This window comes from Eurosta solidaginis, chromosome 5, assembly GCF_040869045.1.
Source record: "Eurosta solidaginis isolate ZX-2024a chromosome 5, ASM4086904v1, whole genome shotgun sequence".
Classification (NCBI taxonomy): domain Eukaryota; kingdom Metazoa; phylum Arthropoda; class Insecta; order Diptera; family Tephritidae; genus Eurosta; species Eurosta solidaginis.
The window spans coordinates 2373979-2396622 of NC_090323.1; the positions used below are offsets into that span (position 1 = coordinate 2373979).

Below are 22644 nucleotides of genomic sequence, written 5' to 3' on the forward strand. Positions count from 1 at the left end.
TGTATATCAATCTTTTTTTACCGGGCTTTCGAGTATAATACCTGCTCAGAAATTGCCCGATGACTTTCCTTTGCACGCAAGTGGCTACTATTGTGCCGGTTAATTTTTGTAAAGCTTCATTCTTTCTCAGCCTATTGGTCGGTCAATAAAACACAGGCTGATACAACCCCGAATTTCATTGACAACTACCATATAGCATGTCCTCACGTCCCTTTGTATACACTGAAAGAAAAAGACTGGTAAAATCAACCGAAATACGGGTCAATTCAACCGAAATTTCTGTCAATTTTTATCCATTGCAACAAAATGTTGAATCAACTGCGCACAAATCGTTGATTCGCAATTGACCGTTTTAGTAGTCAAATGAACAAAAAAGTTTGTTGCGACAGCTTTGTATGAAAGTACCTATGTTGCCATATAAATAAATAAATGTAAGGCGCGATAACCTCCGAAGAGATTTTAGGCCGAACTTCTCTTCCAATTTGCGTCGTGCTCCTTTTTAATTTTTCTTACAAATTGGCGGGACGCGATCTACTTGTTTTATGCTGACTCCGAACGGCATCTGCAAGGCATATGAGTTTTTACTGAGAGCATTTAATGGCAGAAATACACTCGGAGTGTTTGCCGAGCAATGGCGGGGGCGACTCCGATTAGAAAATTTTTCTTCTAATTGAAAAAGCTTGTTTTTAAAATTTTGATGTTGCTTTTTCCGGGATGTGAACCCAGGGTCTTCGGTGTGGTAGGCGGAGCACGCTACCATCACACCACGGCGGCCGCCATATAAATACGTAAATATGTGAATACATAAATACGCATGCTTGCTACATATACATACATATGAATAAAGAAATGAAAATAGTAGTCACGAAACTGATTCTCAATTCTTTCAGTTGCAGCTCAGCTCATTCTCAATTTCTTCTTTCACATGTAGTTGCCACACTTGATTGTTTCGAACAAAACTTGTAGTATAAATGTTTGACGTAACATTTTAAAAAGAGAACTTGTAAGTTATAGAAAAGTAAAGAATCAAATCGCAGGAAGGTAATTCACCACTGGAGTAACTTTATATGTAATTCGGCAAGTTTGATTTTCGTAACACTTTAAGTTGAAACGATTCCAAAACAACTCAAACTTTTATTTTGTCGGAAACATCAACATTAAAAAAGGATGTTTTTTATTATCTTATTAGATTCGACCGCGTTGGTGAAAATTCATAAAAACTTGAACAAAACGTTACTAACTTTGGGAAAATCCTGTTCGTTCAAGCAAAACTTTTACAACAAGAGGGCTAGAACGAGAAGTTGCAAAATTGTACCCGATAAATAGGTGTGTCAGTATCTCATAATCTTTTGTACAGTAAATTCAAAAAAGGGGTTTTTTTTTGTTTTGTATTGATAACTGAAAAACTAGTTTTTTATTGTTTTCCCATCTTGTGTGTTTTTCCGATTTGATGGTTTTCTTATTTTGGTGTTTTTTTAACAAGTGGCACCATCGTCATAAGTACAAAGTAGAGAGCGCAGTGAGCGTAAAATTCTCGTTGAAATTTGCTCATGTATTGACAGTTGATCGCCGTTGAAATGACTTGTAAAATTAGTTGTGTTAACAGAAAAATCAGTTAGATTGATTAGAAATCTGTCAATTTTACAAAATTCTGTTAACTTAAGAGCGACAATTTCTCTTCTGTTGAAATGACTAAACTAATTTGTTCGCTTGACAAAGAACTCGGTCGAATTAATCATAATTCGGTCAATTTCACCGAATCTGCGTTAAGTCAAGAACAACAGAACAGATTTGTTGATTTTACTAGCACCATTTCTTTCAGTGTATGACCGTACTTTCGATTGAGCGTCTACCGTCTTCTACACCCTTAGCAGCATCTTCAACCTATATCGCTTACACCCCATTCATCCGCCTTTTCAGTGCCGCTATTGGTAGCGCCGCTACTCCCTTCTTGTCGGCAGCTAACTTATCGCGCCCAACCGTTAATGTGCCGATACTCCTTGGTGCTGCTAGACTATGATCGCCCGCTATCGTGAAGTCGCTCACATGGTGAACAGCTGTTGTTGGCGTGATTCGCCATTACTTACATAGGTACTGTACCTCTTAAGATGTTAAGCAGCTTGCAAGATTGTTTGTCCATTACTTTCCGAACGCCAATCACCTCACTATCTCTGACACCGTCTGCCTCAACTACAGTATCCTTGACACACTCATAAGCCAGGCTGCCTCTCTCTCCAGTCTATCTAAGCACGGTGGTGTGCTCTTAGCATCTTAAATAGTGTTTATGTGTCAGTGTGTTCAAACTCAGCACATAAATACTGTGCTTTGATTTAGTGAAGGTTGGTTGGAGCTCTTTTTACCCATGATTGAGTCTTCGCAAAGCAAACCTCAAACGATTCCGAGAGATTGCATTTGAACTAGACTTTTTGGGTCCAGTTAGAAAGATAGCATTTCAGCCACATTAATAGGTCAAACGGAAAGCCCAGTAAATCAAGCTTATGCATAAGTAACTCATGTTTGACGGTACCGAATGCTTTGCTGAAATCAGTATAGATGACATCCGTTTGCTTGCTCGCTAAAAATCCTTCCATAACTAAAGAGGTCAATACTAGCAAGTTTGTAGTGGTTGACCTTTGACGAATGAAGCCATGTTGGCATGGAGATAAAAGGGAAGAGCACTGATATTGAACTTGACTGGTAACAATCTGTTCAAAAACTTTAGGAATAGCCGAAAGTTTAGCAATACCCCTGTAGTTCTCAACTTTTGATCTACTACCTTTTTTATATAGGCGTATAATAAAAGACTGTTTCCAAAGTCACGGGAATTAATTACAATTACATTACCCTGATCTTGCCAAAATCTGTATGGAAGGCTCGCAAGTACTCTATTGGGTGGTAGGCGGAGCAATGCTTTGCTGTAGTCGTCAAAATGTTTAGTTTAGATTTTAAAACCTCTTATTGATGGTTCCCAGCCATTTCTACATAATACATACTCTTAGAATAAGTGTAATTAGCAACGTCTAGAAAATCATTTTCAAAAAAATGAATTTGTGATAGAAGAAGAGTTTGAACTACTCACCTTCATTAAGTTATATTTACAAAAATCTGGTTTAAAATGCAACTTAATGCTAGCATTATTTACCGCAAGTATACAGAGCTTAACTGTATTTGATTGTGTCTTTGAAATCCAGTTTTCTTTTCTCTCTATTCATACTCCCTCATCTACTTGCATATATTCCAAGTACCGACATTCAGAGATTTCTAATGCAGCAAATTAAAAGTGGAAAATGTGAAAGCAAAAAATCCCTGGAGAAATTCCCTTTTGACAGCGTTACAGAGTGTGGCATCTTGATATTGTTTTGTTATTGTTTTGTCATGGGATTTTTGTTGTATGACATTGCTTTTGTTTTATTTCATTTGAAGTGTTTTTTTTCGGTTTTTACCATTTTTGTCGGAGACGCAACCAAAGTGTGCAAAGTGTTTGCTGAAATGCAGTCTGGCGTTGGAGTACTTGCACATCATCACCACCACACACTCAAAGGCACTTTCGCACACGCACACACATATGGCTAATACATACGTACAAACAATTTCCGGTCAGTTGAGCAACTGTTATTGCAAAAAGTATTCATATGCATGTGTAGGCGCGTTGGTTGGATATGTGAATGTGTTGGTGTGCATAGCGTTGCCACATTTTATTGACAGCTGGCACGTTGTGCTTTTAATTTCATTTTATTGCGTTTTACTTTCTCTGCTTATTTTGCTTTATTGCGTTTTTTTATATATTTTTATTCTGCTCCTTTTTGCTACTTTGTGGCATTTCAGTTTGTTGGGTGTCTGACAACAAGCTCGCGATTTACTATGTTTGTACATTTAACAGTTTGTTGGGCTTATACGAATACATGCTGCTGCCTATATTAGACCGTGGGTACAGTGTTGCTCAAAACATATGTGTCTAAGCTTTGGCGATTCGGCGGGCGAATAGCTTTTTTGCTATTATATTATTTAAGTGGACTGTGTGTTATTTTAGAGAGGGAGGTTGCTATGCACCTGTTACACCTTGTATTTATTCATTGGGGGCGAGCACTGGGGGGCTCCAAGGTATTGGCTGCGGGTTGAGCCACCTTGTTTTGCTTTGAAAAACCCCGCTTTGGGATAAAAACTTAAACTATGTCTTTAGAATATTTCACTAACCAGTTGAGAATTACAAGCACACTCAATGGCTAATGAAACAAACGAACGAAAAATGTTCATAGTTTAAGTCACTTAAACAATATGCAACAACAAATTTATAAGTCAAAGAAAATTACCTCAAAGATTTTATATGTTGAATGACGACCAGCTATTCAGGGAATGGTCCAAGTTTGATCATCCTCTAATATATTTCATTGGCTATAAGAGTGCTTATGTTAGTCTCAACGAACTTTGAGTTTAAACATTTTCGGTGCAAAGATACGCATGCAAAAGACATAAGTATCGAGCTTTCAAAAACGAAAATATACTGATAAATGTGGGAAGTTACTTTCAAGATGTCCAGGAAAAGGTTTTTACATATATGCATATTATTGTGGTTTTTGTATATCTACCTTTATGTGTATGTATGTTTGCATATGTGTTTATGCGGTTATGCGGTTTTTCGATTTGGTTATTTTGTGTTTTTATTTGGCAACAAATCGCATCTCATTGCCAACTCCAACTTTATTTGTCAATATTAAACGTGAGTGCTTGGGTTTGGTGATGCTGATCGCCTTTTCAGTTGCCTATGCGAATTTAATTATTTGTTTTTCCAGTTGACTGCTTTTGCAAATTTTATACGAATGTTTTTTTGTGTTGTAGTTTGTGGTGACGAGTTTTAAAACAAAAACAGTTTGCACGCGGGGGTATGGATTGTGCAATATAGAAGAGATTTGTGTAAATGTATAAGTTCGTGTTTTTTATACTTCGTTAGGCAGAGATTATTTAAGCGTTAATAAGGGGGTTTTTATGGTTGCTGTCTGCAAATGGGTATAACACCAGTAGAAGGTTACGTTGATAATCATACATTTTACGGTCCCAATTATTTATATTAGTAATGAAGAAAAGACCATTCCATTTACTACACACAAACAAATTTTGGTGAATTTCATCCCCAAGAAGTACGGAAATAGTTATTCTAACAATTGGGTTTCAATTATAATAATAATAAAATAATATGGATGTTGCTTCGACCGGGACTTGAATCCAGGACGTTCGTTGTGAAAGGCGGATCACGCTGCCACCACCTCACTGTAACTTGCTTCTGATATCTGCCGTTACTTAATATAATGAGCAACAGTGGTGACGGCCACCAGTGCGGCCACCGTGGTGTGATGGTAGCGTGCTCCGCCTACCACACCGTATGCCCTGGGTTCAAACCCCAGGCAAAGCAACATCAAATTTTTAGAAATAAGGTTTTTCAATTAGAAGACAATTTTTCTAAGCGGGGTCGCCCCTCGGCAGTGTTTGGCAAGCGCTCCGGGTGTATTTCTGCCATGAAATGCTCTCAGTGAAAACTCATCTGCCTTGCAGATGCCGTTCGGAGTCGGCATAAAACATGTAGGTCCCGTCCGGCCAATTTGTAAAGAAAATCAACAAGAGCACGACGCAAATTGGAATAGAAGCTCGGCCTTAGATTTCTTCGGAGGTTATCGCGCCTTACATTTATTTATTTAACAGTGGTGACTCCAAAATTGATTTGGATATCACTGCGAAAAGTGTTAACACTACAAACGGTAATAACGAGGTCAACAATTTCACTTGTAGACAAACATATTTGCTTTGTAAGGGTAACCCTAATGTACTCATATGCAACTACTCTTTTATTTTACTTTTTGAAATACTTTTCCTATACCTCTCCTTCTTCTTACAGTCATCCATCTTCTTCTCATTCTTATTCTCCTTCTTGTTCTTTCCTGCAATCTTCTTCTCCTTCTCCATCTCCCTCTACCTCTCTCCTTTCCACTTCTCCCAACTCTTCTCTTCTTCTCTTTTACTCTATTTCCCGTACCCTCCCCATCTCTCTTCCTATTCCTATTCTTAAATCTGTTTCTCTCCTTCTTTCTATTTCTCTAGCCCCCCCTTTATATCTCTCTACCGGACCTTGTTCCTCTTTCTCCACCCCCAACTCTTAAAAAGCTCGATAAAGGTAATTAGGAAGTTTGATAAAACCAAAGTAGCACTTTCATAGTTTGAAACATCAGGACATGAAACTTGTATGTATAACTTTAAAATAGGATAATATAAAGATATGAATGCGTTTTTAACCTTGTGGGATTTTGCAATTGCTCTTCCTTGCCAATCAAAAAATAACACAACCTTTCCTTTCTTTCTCATTTCAGCTTATGAATATGGTCTTATCAAATCCATATCAAAGACTGGGAGCTCTCTCTAGTGGCATATAGCAGTTACGACATATCAACCGTTAGATATTTAAATGAATCGCAAATAAGCAGACACTACCATTAGACCAACTTGAAAATACCGATACTGCCAATATTCCATATCAAAGACTAAGAAAAAAACAACCAAGAGCCATAATTGCAATTGACGTGTGAGCTGCCTTAGTACGCACAGCACCATGGTAGAGTCATCAGCTACTGGCCGTCCACTGACTGGATGTGTAAATCCACAGCAGCCAGTAACGGTAGCAGCCATCACCACAGCACAACATTCACCATCCGGCATGCGATTTGGCACATTGGAGACACGTGTGCGGGGCGCTTGGTACCGAGTATTAGTGACGCTTGAAACAGACTTTCTGGCAATTAGTTTGGATGAATCCTGCGATGCAGCGGCAATCAGTGTGGATCAATCGACCACACTGAACGGCACTTTGGGGTAAGTAGTGTTTGTGTAATCAATGGCAAAAGTAAATATGTAAATAAATGTACGAGGTACACATTAACGATACGAAAACAAAATATTTTGTTTTTATTAAAGAGCTCATTTACAATTTTATAATGAAGTGAAGTTTTAATGTTGTTTTTTGTTTTTGTTTTTGTCATTTTTGCCATTGGGCAGTAGCAACCACAGCGGTCACAATGGCTCCATACCTTCATCAACCTCAATGCAGGGTATGGGCAGCGCTGGTGCGGCGTGTGCTGGTGATACAGATTGCACAGATAATGGTGGTGGCAGTGCTGGTGGGGGCGGCAGCAGCGCCAATGGCGGTGACCATCTGCTAAACAATAATAACATGGACAATGGACTGGATATGTGCGATGTACCTGATCATGTGGCAAATAAAAAGAGATATGTAAGTACACATGCAACGATGCTGTTATCGCTTTAAGTGGTTTTCGAAATATGCAACTTTTACAATTTTCGCTCATTTTGTGTTTTGGAAGGTGCGTATCATTAAATTGGAAACTAACGGTCTCGGCATTTCCATTAAGGGCGGTCGCGAAAATCGTATGCCCATATTAATATCAAAAATATTTCCTGGCATGGCGGCAGATCAGGCAAAAGCTTTGTACGTGGGTGATGCCATTTTATCGGTGAATGGTGAAGAGTTGCGTGAAGCGACACACGATGAGGCAGTACGTGCGCTAAAACGAGCTGGACGTGTGGTCGAATTGGAAGGTGAGTGAGAATTTTGAAGTTTTATGTGGGAAAATATGGGCGCAAGTATGACTGAGTGAGGAATGAACAGATTTCAAGTTGCTGGGCACCATAAAATGTTTGGTTGTGGAACTCCAATTTATCTGTCAGCCGATCTGTGGAGTTATAATTAGTAAAATGTGTCTTATAACTTTAGTCGTAGAATTCTTGTACTATTGTAGTTTGTATATTCATTATTCCCCCAAAAAGATTGCGACCTATGTATCTAATATAGGGATACAAAACGAAAGATGCTTTATGTCGTAAATGTAGTTGGAGGATTCCGCGTTTGCTTGCTACCAAATTTTCTTTATTTATCGCTTTGTAAATCCGATGTTATATCCAAAATAGCTTAATCCATTTTGATGGGACTTTGTGCGTCGTTTTAATACATAGTAGTTATAAGTGAAAACCCACGTTCATCCATAATATAGTGGAATGAATTTATTTTGGGAAATTCCTGATATTTTAAACCTTCTGCTAACGTTCGAATCAATAACTTTAATATTCAGTATTGTAAAATGGTATTTATTAAGACTACTTTGGGAGTAGTTTTTTTTTTTTTTGTTTCGTGGAAGGAGGAAATGCTTTATGCACTGACCGGGATATTTAAGCCTTACTGCGAGACTCTCCGAGTGTAGGACTCCCTTCTTCCATGAAGGCCTACCCACTAAAACCTAACCTCCCACGGCCCGTGCTATTCCCCGTACCTGGGACCGCGTTTAGCATTACTTCGGGTACGGGTGCGCGCTACGTGAGCTCTATACTCTCACGCTAATGGGCTAGGCATCCGTCTTCTCGTTTACTGGTAAGTAACGAAATATCTAGGAGTGAGGTTAGACAGCAAACTCAACTTCTCGGATCACATACGAGGGGCCTGCGAAAGAGCTGCGCGCATAATAGCGCAGTTGAGTAGATTAATGGCAAACACAGGTGGCCCAAAGCCATGCACAAGGAAGTTGCTTGCATCAGCCTCGGATTCTATACTCTTATATGGTGCAGAAATCTGGGCGAGCGCAATGAAATACCGGAAGAACCGAGTCGCCCTCACCTCGGTCCAACGCAGAGGGGCGCTGCGAATATCTTCGGCTTACCGCACGGTATCAGCTGAAGCTGTCCTGGTCGTTGCGGGAACCATACCGATATATCTTCTCATTGAGGAAAGAAAAACAATATATGACAACGGATCGCAAGCAAGTAGAGCTGCTGTTGCCATGTAGGCGCGAGAAGAATCGATCCGACGTTGGCAAGATCAGTGGAGCAACAGCATCGTAGGAAAGTGGACTAGGGAACTAATCCCTGAACTGAATCCATGGTTGAAGCGACCGCACGGAGAGGTAGACTTTTACCTCACCCAGTTTCTAACGGGACATGGTTACTTCCGCAAATACCTACACAGAATGGGTAAGGTTGATAGCCCGAGCTGCCTGTACTGTGGGGAAATAGACGATGTATGCCACACCTTCTTCGAATGCAGGAACTTCTCCCATCAGCGAAGGATGGTAGAAGATGTACTTGGCGACCTATCCCCGGGCAGTGTCATTAATAACATGACCTGTCGAAGAGACAGATGGGATACGATCAGCACATATGTGAGGCATATACTTTGGGAGTAGTACTTAACAATTATACTTCGCAACTAATAGCACGTTTAAATCAAACTGTTGCCTCGTTCGCATATTTCTCCTAAGGTCTAAAAGTTTCACCTTCTCGAACAGTTGTATCTCCTGCTTGGTTATTTGGTTATATGCGTGTGTATGTGTGAGTAACAACTAAACACATGCTCTTAGCTGATGACTACATATGTGAAAGTGAGATAATTTCTTTGCCTTAAGCTGCTGGTTATGTGTGTGAAATATTCCTGGTAGCCTTCAATGTATGTGTGTAAACGGCTTACCGTTTTTGCTGTTTTGATCATTTACAAACAGTATAGGGATGCCAACATTCGCCACAATAGTTTAGCAGGATGGAATGGTATATACATGAACAGAAGCATGCCTTATGAACTCAGAATGCATTTAGATGTTTGATCACGATGCTTATTTTATGTCAGATGTAGCCCATAGCTGTGATCTCGTACCTAATTTTCGACTAGAATAGCCCAAAGTGAATATAGTATCACGGCAAGTGGCCACGCAGCTGATCTAGCAAACACAAAGATAATAGACCGCAACAAATATGGGAGGTCGCGATACACATTAGAGAGTTTGCGAATATTAGAAAAAAGAGAAAATATGGTAAACAAAAAAGAAGACACACAAAACATTGCAGCAGCCTACCTTTTATGTTTATAGTTATAATTTAGTATGACGATGATACCAAACGATGCTGGTACTATATTTTAATTTTTAGATCCTAACTAAACATATTGTGTAAGTGTTGTTTCTTCTTGTTTTTAATGTTGTTACACGTAAATATGTTAATAAGTGTCTTATTATTTTATTTTATGTTATTGTTTTTCACGAATGTTTATTTTTTGTTGTCTTTTAAATAAATAGATCACCCCTGATGATGCTAGGAAGTCTAGCGAAACGTTGGGTTGGAAAAGTGGAATAAATTATTTTATTATTTTATTTGCTCTTCACAAGTAATGGTCAAAAGAGCCTAACTCAAAAAAAAAATAAAATAAAATTTAAATTAATATAAAATTGACCGGAAAACATCTAAAAATTTATTCTCTCGGAAGGCCTGCCGAATTAGTTTTCAACAACAACAACAACCAAGGTAACAAGATAAAAAACTTCTATAGACACATGAATTACAAATACGACGAACGTACGTGCATAATATTGAAACACTACAGTAAACTAACACAAAAGTTGACCAAAAAAATGGATCGTCTAAAATTCTTATTAGAATGTAAAAGGTATGCCCTAATTCCAAATCATCTAATAAACGTAGTTAAAAAAACAGAAATAGTAACATCCCAAAAATTAAAACAACAATTCCATAAAGCCAAAACCCATTTCCTAAGCAAGGTACTGAACATGGAAATAACACAAACAAACTTAGATATTAAAACAACCAAAGATTACTTATACCATGCAGAAAAACAACTTAAACATACTCTGAGCGATAGTGATTTTACAGCTTTTATAAACAAACAAAAATGTTGTGGTCAAAGAATAGCAAACGAAATACGAAAAGTACATACAAGAAAAATAGATAATCTAAAAGCGCAACAACTACGAAACTTAGGAATAGAAAGTAACAATAACTGGTTCGTAAATAAAACCGAAATACATTTTCCCGAAGACGTGAAATGGCTTTTATCGTTAGGGAAAAAGTTCTCTCCACCAACCACAAAAACAAATTTCTCAGCAATTCATACAATAGCAGAAATTGAGCAAGCAATTCAAGCTTTATGCGACGAAAATGCCAAGGATATGGCAAGAAACAAAGTCAGCAATAGGATTCTCCAGTTTAAGCGAAACATGAAAAATAACTCAGCCGAAAAATTTATATTAGAAACATACAACAAAAGCAAAGCATTCTTAAACACACACAAAAATAATATAGTTATAACAGATGCAGATAAAGGTAATAAGACGGTAGTAATATACAAAAATGATTACAAAGTAAAAATGGAAGAATTATTAGAAGACAGAAGCACATACAGAAAACTGAGAACGGATCCAACAAGCACACTACAAAAGAAAAACAACAAGTTAGTAGATGAGCTTTACAAACAAAAACACATAACCACCATAGAGAAACAAAAACTGTCATGCTCAGCAGCGAATGCACCCATGCTCTACGGGCTGCCAAAAATACATAAACCAAATACACCCTTGCGCCCCATCGCGTCATCCATGAACGTACCTTGCCATCAACTATCCAAATATGTGGGAAACATAATATAAAATATAGCATCAGAAGAGTACAACATCAGAAATGTATTCAAGCTTAAAGAGAGACTAATTGATCTACGAATCAGCAAAGATGAAGTGTTAGTGTCTTTCGATATCGTGTCATTATTCACGAACATTCCCACTAATCTAGCTATAAAAATAATAATGGATAAATGGGATAATATAAAATCAATGACTAATATACCCAGATGCAAATTCCATGAAATTTTAAGATTTTGTCTACTCGACAACAACTATTTTATCTATAACAACGAGGCATATACTCAAATTTATGGAATGCCAATGGGCAATCCCCTATCCCCAACAATAGCAGATATCATTTTAGACGATCTTTTAGACAACACGCTAAATGTACTAAAACAAAAACATAATATCGAAATAAAATTTATAGTAAAATATGTTGACGATGTTCTCGCAATAGTAAAACGTAAAGACGTTGAATTAATACAAGAAAACTTAAACAGTTATCACAACAAAATAAAATTCCCTACTGAAATGGAGAATGATTACAACATCCCTTATCTGGACGTCAGAATATTCAAAAAAAAAATAATGGAATTTTGTCCTTTGATTGGTTCACAAAGCCCCTAGCATCTGGTCGTCTTATAAATTTTCATTCTTGCTAACCAATGAAATATAAAATAAATACGGCGAAAAATTTAATAAACAAGGTATTAACCATAAGCGACCAACAATACTGGAACAAAAACCTGCAAAAAATACAAGAAATATTAAATAGCTATCCACACGCCCTAATTAAAAATCTAACAGAACAAGGAATAAGAGAAACAAGCACGACACGAAACCAAACAACAATACGTAAAGAAAATCAAATTAAGCAATATTTCGGTGTAACCTATATTCCCAAACTATCTCAAAACATCAGCAAAGCAGTAACAAAAAATAACCAAAACATAGCCCTAGCATACAAATCCAACTCCACATTAGCGAATATATTTACGCGAACCCGCGAAAAGCCCGATCGACAAACTCGAACAACATAATATAATATATGAAGTAACATGTCAAGGTAAAGAAGATGAAAGCTGCAACAGGGTATACATTGGAACTACTAAACGAACCCTCGGCGTCAGACTAAAAGAGCACGAAAGCGATATAAACAAAAAGAGAAGTGCAACGGCCTTATCACAACACATCACGGCAAGTGGCCACGCAGCTGATCTAGCAAACACAAAGATAATAGACCGCAACAAATATGGGAGGACGCGATACACATTAGAGAGTTTGCGAATATTAGAAAAAAGAGAAAATACGGTAAACAAAAAAGAAGACACACAAAACATTGCAGCAGCTTATCTTTTATGTTTATAATTATAATTTAGTATGACGATGATACCAAACGATGCTGGTACTATTTTTTAAGTTTTAGATCCTAACTAAACATATTGTGTAAGTGTTGTTTCTTCTTGTTTTTAATGTTGTTACACGTAAATTTGTTAATAAGTGTCTTATATAAGGCTTATTATTGTTTTTCACGGTTGTTTATTTTTTGTTGTCTTTTAAATAAATAGATCACCCCTGATGATGCTAGGAAGTCTAGCGAAACGTTGGGTTGGAAAAGTGGAATAAATTATTTTATTTGCACTTCACAAGTAACGGTCAAAAGAGCCTAACTCAAAAAAAAAAAAAAAAAAATTTAAATTACAAAATTCCATTTTTTCCGTGGTGTTTTTTGGGCGGATCGACCCATGCTTTCATCAGCTTTGAGTATTTAGTTAGATTTACGTGCTCTGAGAAACTGACTACTTAAAAAGTCAGTGAGGTTACAGATGCATTCATGAAAACTTTAAATGGCATGAAATTTTTGCTTTTGGCCTATTTACAGAACTAGAAGATTTTTAATTTAACATTTAGTGAGGTTGCAAGGATAATCCCTTATTATGGAAAATTCTCATTTGGACGGCTTACGTACGTGGTATAGGTGCGTAACCTCCACTTGTAGTAGGGAAAACTTGAATATTTGAAGTAGGTTTATGGCGTCATTTAAAGCTGCGACAGTTGGTTGATTGGTGTACACTTACACTTCTTGTTAGCATACAAAGCCATCTGAGCTGCTACAAATTGCGTGCTTTGACTACATAACATCGCCATATGACTAATCATCACCAACATAAAATGCATAGACTCGTTTGTAGCAAAATTGTTGATTGCTATATGGCGATGTCATGGATTCCGCATCCGTAACCATTGGCGTTTTATTTCATAAACGGCGTTTGATTCCAAATCATTCATTCAACGAAACGTTGTTCAAGTGCTGACATTTACTGTCGTTACGCCAAGTTGTTACATTGCTCAGCATCACATCTCCCATAAAGTAAAAAATCGTATGTATCTACATAGATTCAATGTTGTACCATAGCTTTTCGACATTTCTTTTTTCGCCTTCGTGGTAAAGCAATTTCAATAAATTGCAGCAACAAAGAGACATCAGCAGCAGTGTGGACTGGATAGGATTCGTTGTCCCACATACGCGCTCATGAATGTTGCTTAGGCGAATTGGTCGTTTAATTAAATTTTTGCGCATTTCCAGTAAAGTCACCGAGCGCTCGCACATGAGTTGAGATTGAGGATATGACTAGGATTTTGAAGAGAATTTTGCAAGTGCGGCTATATTGCTTGTTGTTGCTTTTGTATGCGATATATTGTTTTCGCAGCAACAACAATTCGCGCACACAAATATGCGGCGGGCACTTGAGTGACAAAAGTTGTGTCTGTGGCGAAACCATTGACTGTTGGCTGCCAAACAATTTCTAGGGCACGCGTTTGTTGCCAGCAATCAAATGCTAAACGAATCGAAAACTGCATCCCCTCGTGCTGCGCGCGCTCTCTCTGTGACTGAGGTTGCAATGAATATATTGCTGTCATTACCGTTACTCCTTTCATATCCGTAACTCTCTACTTTTCCTACCCGACAAATCGTGTCTGTTCGTTTGTTAATTGTTTGTCTATATTGGCACAGCAGCAGCAGCAACTAAAACAGCAACAACAATGTGCAAGCGCAATTATGGCGTTATTTGATGGCAGCCACTTTTCAATACCAAGCAAAGCATGCAACCATTGCTAACGGCCACATGCGGCGCACTTTGTTGAAATTCATTTAAGATCCACGCACACAAGCGTACACACACAAATGAGTGTCTGTATGTGAATGCGGGAATGTGCGTGGCAAGACCGGAAAAGAGTTGCGTGTGCGAGTGTGTTCATATGCGTGTGGCTTAGGATGTGGCTTAGAGTTGCGGCTTAGTTTGCTCTGCTGCGCTGGCCTGCGTGTGGGTGTTTGTCCGTATGTCATGTGCGTTTCCTGTCGCTCATTAAACATTAAAGCGACGCTATGGAGCATCATAGTTTATCAACTTAAATATATTTCTACTTTCATTATATTGTTAACGTTGTTGTTGTAGTTCATGTGAAGTGTGATGGGGATTTTATGCAGAGAATTCGTATGTATGTTGCTTAATTGAAAAACAGATTACTAAATGTGGTGGAACATGTTCTGAAAGGATTAGCAGGATATAGTTTTGTACAAAGTTTGATAACAAGAAACGTTAGGCTTGTTTCGTCTTTCTGGAGCATTCTGAACGTGCATGAAATAAGTAGACACTAGCAGCTATATCGAGTCCTGACCGCAACTTATTTTGAAATATTCGCTATTTTGCAGAATAAAGATGGCGGGTGGTAGAATTTTCGACGAAATATTTGATTAACATATCCGAAAGTTTCGTTTCCAAACCGGTGGCCTGCAAACCCCTCGAAAAGTTCGAAGTTTGTTCTCGAAATTCATTCAACTCCAACTCCCAAACCCATTCCCACCAAACCCTCCGCTCTCACGCCCAGTCCTAATCCCAAGTCAACTCTTACTCCAATTCCAACTCCAAATCCCATCCTAACATCCACTCTCACTCCTACTCCAAGTCTCACGCGAGCTCGCACTTCCGGATCCATCCCGACTCCCACTACTACTTTTAGCCTCACACCTACTGCCACTAGTATTACCAATCCCATCCCCATCTGTTAATTCTTTTAACGTAAGTATGGTATCAGGTTTCCATATAAACAAATTAAAATCAAAGTAAGTCCACGAAGGCGTTCTCATTTATTTTCTAAAACTAGTGAATGGCAGTTACAGATACGTGTCAACAACAAATCAAAGAACCAAGCCAATTATGGAATCAAAAGCTAAAATTAATTAGTTCCAACTGAGCTTCAGTTGTAAGCAACTCAAAATCCAAGTCAAATATAACAGTTTTAAGTAAAATATTCCCTCCCATAAGCTACGCAGCTTAATTTAATTTTTCCACAACCATTTCTCAGAAATACCAATATTTGTACACAAACCGGAACGTAATCAACAGATGAAAGGTATTTCTTAGTTAAAAAGTCAGCTATGAAACTGATGCGCCCACAAGTTCCGAGTTACATTTGCCATCGGTCATACATAAATAGTATCCAACACAACAACACTAAAAAAAATGTTGAGTTCAACAATTCTTATGTTTGTGTAACGAAAAAGCATAGCAATAAAGGTGGACAGTGAAATGTTGGAAGAAGCAAAAAAATAACAACTAGAAAGATAAAACGACAGTTCAAGTGATTCAGCAACAACGATCAACGGAGCGTAACTGACTTAATAGACAGCAAACAGGAAATAGCAACAAATTCATCAACATAAAACCACAGCCGGACTAATATCGAACATTTAGTCAGGCGAAATATAACTGTACAAGAGAGAGGTGTGCAACGGAGAAGTGGTTTAGATAAGAAAAAAGTTACAACAGCAGCCAAAGAGCTTAGCAACATTGCAGTAAGAACTTTAGCTGGGATAACAAAAAATGATGTAACTGCAATATTTTTTTAAATTTTTTTTCAACTTTTACTTGAAATGTACACAATCAAATGTCACCAGTTTTAAACAACGTATGCAACCACAGCAGATTAAACGGAGTGTGCTTGACGATGTTGCATTTGTCAAACCGTGACCAAAGTTGGTTGTTTTGAAAGCGAGGAAGGATGGTAAACCCTGCAATACCTGTAAATGGGTAGAAGTTCTTAAAAAAAGTGTTTATGGATGCTAAATAAAAATAAAAAAAATGAATGTAAACAGATAAGAAAAACAGCATCAAATTGAAGTAGAAAAAAGAGAAACAAAGTTATGCTGGAATTAAGAATATGAAATTGCAATCAAGCGGAAGTGCAAACGTAAATATGGTTTTCTTAACTGCTTTAAGTGTTCAGCACACGTTTCACGACTGACTTACTCAAAGTAGTAGAATATGCAGGCAGGTGAAGGGATAAGCAAGTTATAGTGCAAAGGATTTGTAGAAGCTAGAAATGTTTAAGATTGCAACAATATTGCTTGCACATATGTACATACGAACCTGAAGTTTGAAATTGTCTTTAAAGAATTAAACTGAGGTTATGCATATCTAATGATAAAGGGTATCAAGTAATCGATTTTACGTAAGTACCTGTCGTGGTCGACCTAAACTTGCGATGCACCAATGCACACTGGGCAAGGCTCGTCTGACCAGCGCCTGAGATCGCATACCATGGTCCCAATTGATGATGAGTGCAGACACACCAATACCTTGGTGGGGTTGGAGATCTATGCAACACCTCTTCCAATCTATGGGTCATGTCATCCGGTTGCAATGTAACTCCACATTCGAGCTAATCAACTTTCGGATATCAATCACAGTCACGACACTGCTCCCGAAGGTCAGAAGCGAAGCAAGCTCTGCGGGACACCAGCTCCCCGTGGTACCAACCACAGAGTCTCGCTGGCACTTTAATAGCCGAAGCTAGCATCGGTTAACTATCCACTTCCTCCGGACCGGTGGCCTCCTTAAGGGGTATATGAGGTCCATACCTCGTGGAAAACAGAATTGACTAGGAGTTCTTTCTACCTCTGTTGTTTTATAAATGGCAGCCAACTGACCTGCTCTGCATCGGATTAGCATCAGTTCAGAAGTATGTAGTTGTAAACCTCTATTGAGAAACTGGTGCTTTGGGCGACTGTGTTCCATTTTCACTGCAGAGTAGTATGAAAGCGTGGTGGGAAAGACAATTCTATTGTGTTATGGATAGATATCCATTTCATTTCTATTGGTCTTCAGAGCTCTTCGCTTGCGTGAATTTCAATACAAATTTTGTGAACGAGATATTTTACGTAGATTTTTTGCCGCTTCAACACTTCCGTTGCTTCAAAAATACTTCTTTTCTTGCCTCACAAACATTCATATTTAAATTCATTTAATCACTGATGCGTAAGAGGCGAATAGGAAAGGCAGACAAAAAGTATTTGGCCGAAAATATTTATAAGCGTGTATTGGGGTTATTCTAAGTATTGGCGTTCATACTGCAAAAGAGGAATCTTCAGTTTAAATATTAATATTCATGGGACGCTTATGCTAAAAAATGCAGCTGAATAGAGCAAGTTTACACATATAAGATAAGGTAATGGATTTCTGAGAATAATCCAAGCAAAACCACAACTAAAAAGTGTTTATATTAATTAATAACACTGTCGGATAAAATAGCAATTTTGTCTGTTACATGGAGTTTTTCTCTTCTTTCTAACTAGCTTGGATTTGGTGATTTCAAATCTGCTCTCAAATTTCTTCTAGCAGCTCGAGTTTTGAAATACAGTTCTCATACAAAAAAACTTTTCGGTGGACATATTACTATAGCAGGTTTATTAAATGCTGTAAACCATTTCGTTACTTATTATGAGTTCATCCAGGAGAATGTGTGTAAACAGTCCACATAGTTTATTTATTTATTTGTGGCGCGTTGATGTCCAAGGAATTTCGTTTGAATCTTACAGACCTAGTGAAACGGGCTTATATGGACTTATGCGTTTCCCAATATGAAAATAATAACAAACCCTGAATTCTAAATAAGAAGAGACCTCACTTTAAGTACCAAACTCCTGTGATATTACATGAAAATTCGGACCATCACCGCGACTATTATTTTTGTGTGATAAACACAACCTACTCACTGCTACCGTATAATGTTACCTATCTGCATATTAAATTGGGTCTTATGCCACAACATATAAAGGCACTAGATAAAAGTAGCGAATGTTTCAAATTCATTCATTCCTAAATAATTTTCAAAACTGAGTTCTGAAAAGGTGACAGCTGGGATCTTCAATGGACCACAGAAAAGAAAACTTATTTGTGAACCGAGATCCACAAGCACCTGAAAAAACGACATGGGGCGAGTTGGTTTGGGTTGTAAAAAACATTTTTGGAAACAGAAATTTACTTCTTTGAGCACATCGACCGACTGATGCTACACTTTCAATATCTGGGTTTAGATATGAGTATCAAGATGCACTTTTCTCTATAGCCATCTGTACCCTTTTCTTGAAAATGTAGGCGATCTCAGTGAGGGTGAGTGTTTTCACAAGGACTTGCGCATTATTGAGGAGTGATATCAGGGACTTAAAGCGCAGTTGTTAGCTGATTACTGCTGAAACATTCAGAGAAATTCTTCGGAATTAACTCATAAAATAAAATATCTTATTTTTATTTATTAAAAAAATATTTTTAGTAAAAATTTAATACTAAATATTTCGGAAGCTAGTATTGAAATTACTATAAAAACTACTCTAACAATCATGAATAAAGTCCTATGCAATAGAACTTGTGTCGACCAGTGCAATTTGAATTTTAATGGTTCGTTAAGATCGCATAAGGCGATTGTAACTCCAATTTTTGATTTTTAAAAATTAATTTTTCTGTATTAGGCGTTAATGTGAAAACTTGTTTACTTAAATTTTTTTATTGGAGTGAAAGCAAAATATAGGCAAAGAAACGACGGGGCCAAAATTGTTCTTAGGCTTTAGCTTTTTCAATGTTTCTTTGAGACCACGTCTCATATTACTCAGATCTGCGAGGCTATCAAAAAAGGGTTTACCAGAAACTTCAATATACTTCGGCACTGTTTTTGGCTGTCTCTACCGGTCCACCGTCCAGGGAAAAAGTTACATATGGTATAGCGTTTCAAGTCCACCAATGCACGTTTAACTAAATTGTGCCATGAATATAATCTAAATATACAGGCCTGTTCTGAATTCCGACTCGGAATGAAAAGTAAAACGACATTGATTTCGACTCGGTTTCTATTTGGTGTTCTCAATTCCGATTGTAAAAAATCGATTCGAAGTCGATTTCGAATCGTTTTCATTCCGATTCGGTAACCAGTTTAATCAGCTGTTTTTGTTTATGTGTTTTGGTTTAAGTATCATAAAATTTTATTTTAATTAAAAAATGCCTACAGATATGGTTTTTGATGCGCAGACGCAAGAATACGTGCTATTGTGCGTGCGAATCGTAAAAATGCGCTGGATCGGAATTCAGAACAGGTCGACTTCATTTCGATCAGCAGCGATTTGTTTGCCTAATAGATTTCTTGATAGAAGTTTTTAAAGAAAGATTTATTATGCCAATTTAACTCAAATTTAAACAAAAAATACACACAACTCTTCCAAATAAAATGAAGAATTTAAAAAAAATTATTTGAAAGACAAATATCGCAACATTTGTGTATAATCTGCCAATTAATTTTCATTCCGACTGCTCAGAGGCAATACTTTTCAAACCGATAATTTTTGGTCGGAATCGAAATTGAGAACACCAATCCATTTCGATTCCGAAAAAATTGATCGGAATCGGAATCCAGAACAGGCCTGATAATCTAAATATACTCCAAAAACCCTAGAGAATTCCTGGTGCTTTCATCTATTGTTAACCTCGTGAAGTGCTTAGAAGGTATATGTATCCAAGCGTCTAGTTCTTTCCACCGATATCAAGAATCGATCCACACCATAATAACACTTTACCAATCTCTGTTACGGTGACGTGACCTCACCTACATAACAGACACATTATGTCGACTTGTCAGATTTGCACAATGCTTCCAAGAACAGGCCCGAAAAGCCGATTGATTGTCGGAGAATAGCTACCCTGCTGCCGTACTATTTGTAGCGCTTTCCATTCCGTAAATAGCGAAAACTTCGAATTCAAAAACAAACAAATAGGGAAATGGCCGCGTGAGACAACCAACTAGGACTTTAGACCTCTATTTGCTGTACTATATAATAAAATATTCACAAACCCAGGACGCTGATTAAATCAAAGCTGAAAAGCGTACAACTTATTTTGTTGTACTTGAAAGGAAAGAAAAAAAAAATTGTTAGAGTTGAAATACAAGTTGTTAGCCTAGAAGTATGCATCATTTACCTAACATTGTATGAACTTCTATAGACTCCAAACGTATTCTCTTAGATCCTTTACGTATAATCAATTTTTTTTCTTTTCAAACAATTGCAATTCTTAAATTTTCACAATCGAAAAAACTCACAAAATGCTTTCTCGGTTATCGCATTTATCAAAAGTTAATTTAGCAAAGTGGCTGTCGAAGAAGAAAAAGCAAAATGAAATGGAAAACGAACACAAAAACAAAAATACCAATAGTTAATTCAAAACAAGTGTGTGGTAAACAAAAAAAACCTAAAAAGCCAACAAATTCAATAAATGTGAGACAATGTAAAAAAAAATAATTCTAAAGTACACTTAAAGTATTGTAGTAAACGTGGTAAGCAACAAAAAGTAGAAGAATCGCGCGCTCGTTGAAAACCATCAAACAACAAATATAGACTTATTGTCGGTATAAACAGAAGCGCACTAAAATATGTTAACACGAAGCGAAAAAACAGCTTTCAACTGATGAAGACAGATGGTCGGATGAACGAGCAAAGTGTGATTTCAGGGGCCGGCGGAGTGAAGCGCGAAAACTAAAATACTGCTGCGAAAAAAAAAATGAAAATGTTGCAACTGACTGTAATAACTCAACAAGCACTGCATGCCACCGCTTGCAACGAACACAAAATACATGCATGCACAGTGTGCATTGCACACCATTAGCGTTGCACAGATGTGTATGTGAAATCAGATTGAAAATGGTAGATAAAATCAATGAGTATGGCAACGACTATTAAATAAATATAGAAAAAGAAATCGAATCAAACAAAATGAAAGGCACGAGCGAAAGTTCAGCTCAAATAGTTTTAGCTCCAAACTACGTCGGAACTACGAGCGTTGCGCTTAAATGGAAAATGACTACGAAATAGGTGTATGGAAACAGGGACAGCAAAGAATGTGGATTTTTAAAATTTTGGACGTATTCGTTGGATCAGTTGAAACTCTTGAATGCGACTCTTGAATGCACTCACTACAGCTTTGGTGTTGCTATAAAATTCATTCAAAATTGTTGGGTCCATACAGATTTATTGCCGGTTTTGTTGAGTCCTCCTTCTTTTTCTTGTAGTAGTACTTCACCCCATCCAGTAGGTGGAACCGCTCACAAATTGCCGTCGATATCCTATAACGACAGTCCACGGAAACTTGCAGTCTGAATAGGCTTGGAGCAAAGAGACATGGATGTTGGAGGCGCTGGTTCCATTTTGCAGTTTAAAAGATGGTTGGTGTCATGTGGATAGTACGCATTAGAAGCAGCACATAAATTGCGTATGTTAGGATGGACTTCGAAAACAGAGTCGCATTTGTCGACTCTTCGTAGATGAAACTGAAAGCCAGTTTATTATCATCTGATTCCACTTACTAATGGGGCCTCTTCGCTGTTAAATAACCATAAGCCTGGGCGTTTTGGCAGAAGTCTGATTGTCGATTAATATCCCGCGAACATCGTTTTCAGAGTCTAATACACGAAACTCGCTCTAATTAGGAGTTCTCCCGGCCAACTGTGTAGATGATGTTCTGGCGACACAAAAAGACATTCCGTGACAGTTCTAAGCGAGGTATTTAGATAGACCTGCAGCTTCCTCCAGTGTGATTCTTTTCATCTCGGCGACCATTAAGGAGACGCGAGTTGAGTCCTCCTTCTCAATTCCCGATTGCTCGACTCATTCAGCTGTGACCTGGTTAGGTTTGGAAGCCGTGCAAGTTTATTTGGTACACTTTCCGTGGGAAACATTTAGCCCACTGTGATTTCAATCGGTGATAGCTTAGTGGTGGCATATTCGTCTAACCAGATATTTCAAAATTAGTCTCCAAAAAAACCATTTGATTTTCCGTGTGCATTGAAGTAGTAGCGAACATATTGTCTG

At 37.7% G+C, this 22644-nt stretch overlaps 1 protein-coding gene across 2 annotated transcripts in view; it reads left to right on the forward strand.

The window, feature by feature from the left end:
* Syn1 (Syntrophin-like 1) overlaps positions 1-22644 on the forward strand; it is a 352920-nt gene that overhangs the window by 217885 nt on the left and 112391 nt on the right. The window contains exons 2-4 of one of the 2 annotated variants that reach the window (XM_067757556.1): positions 6357-6855; positions 7039-7273; positions 7365-7599. In XM_067757556.1, the coding sequence (XP_067613657.1) occupies positions 6596-6855; positions 7039-7273; positions 7365-7599 (730 nt within the window). In that variant the 5' untranslated portion in view covers positions 6357-6595. The remainder of the gene's footprint in view (positions 1-6356; positions 6856-7038; positions 7274-7364; positions 7600-22644) is intronic. The other variant, XM_067757557.1, reaches the window with a different exon arrangement.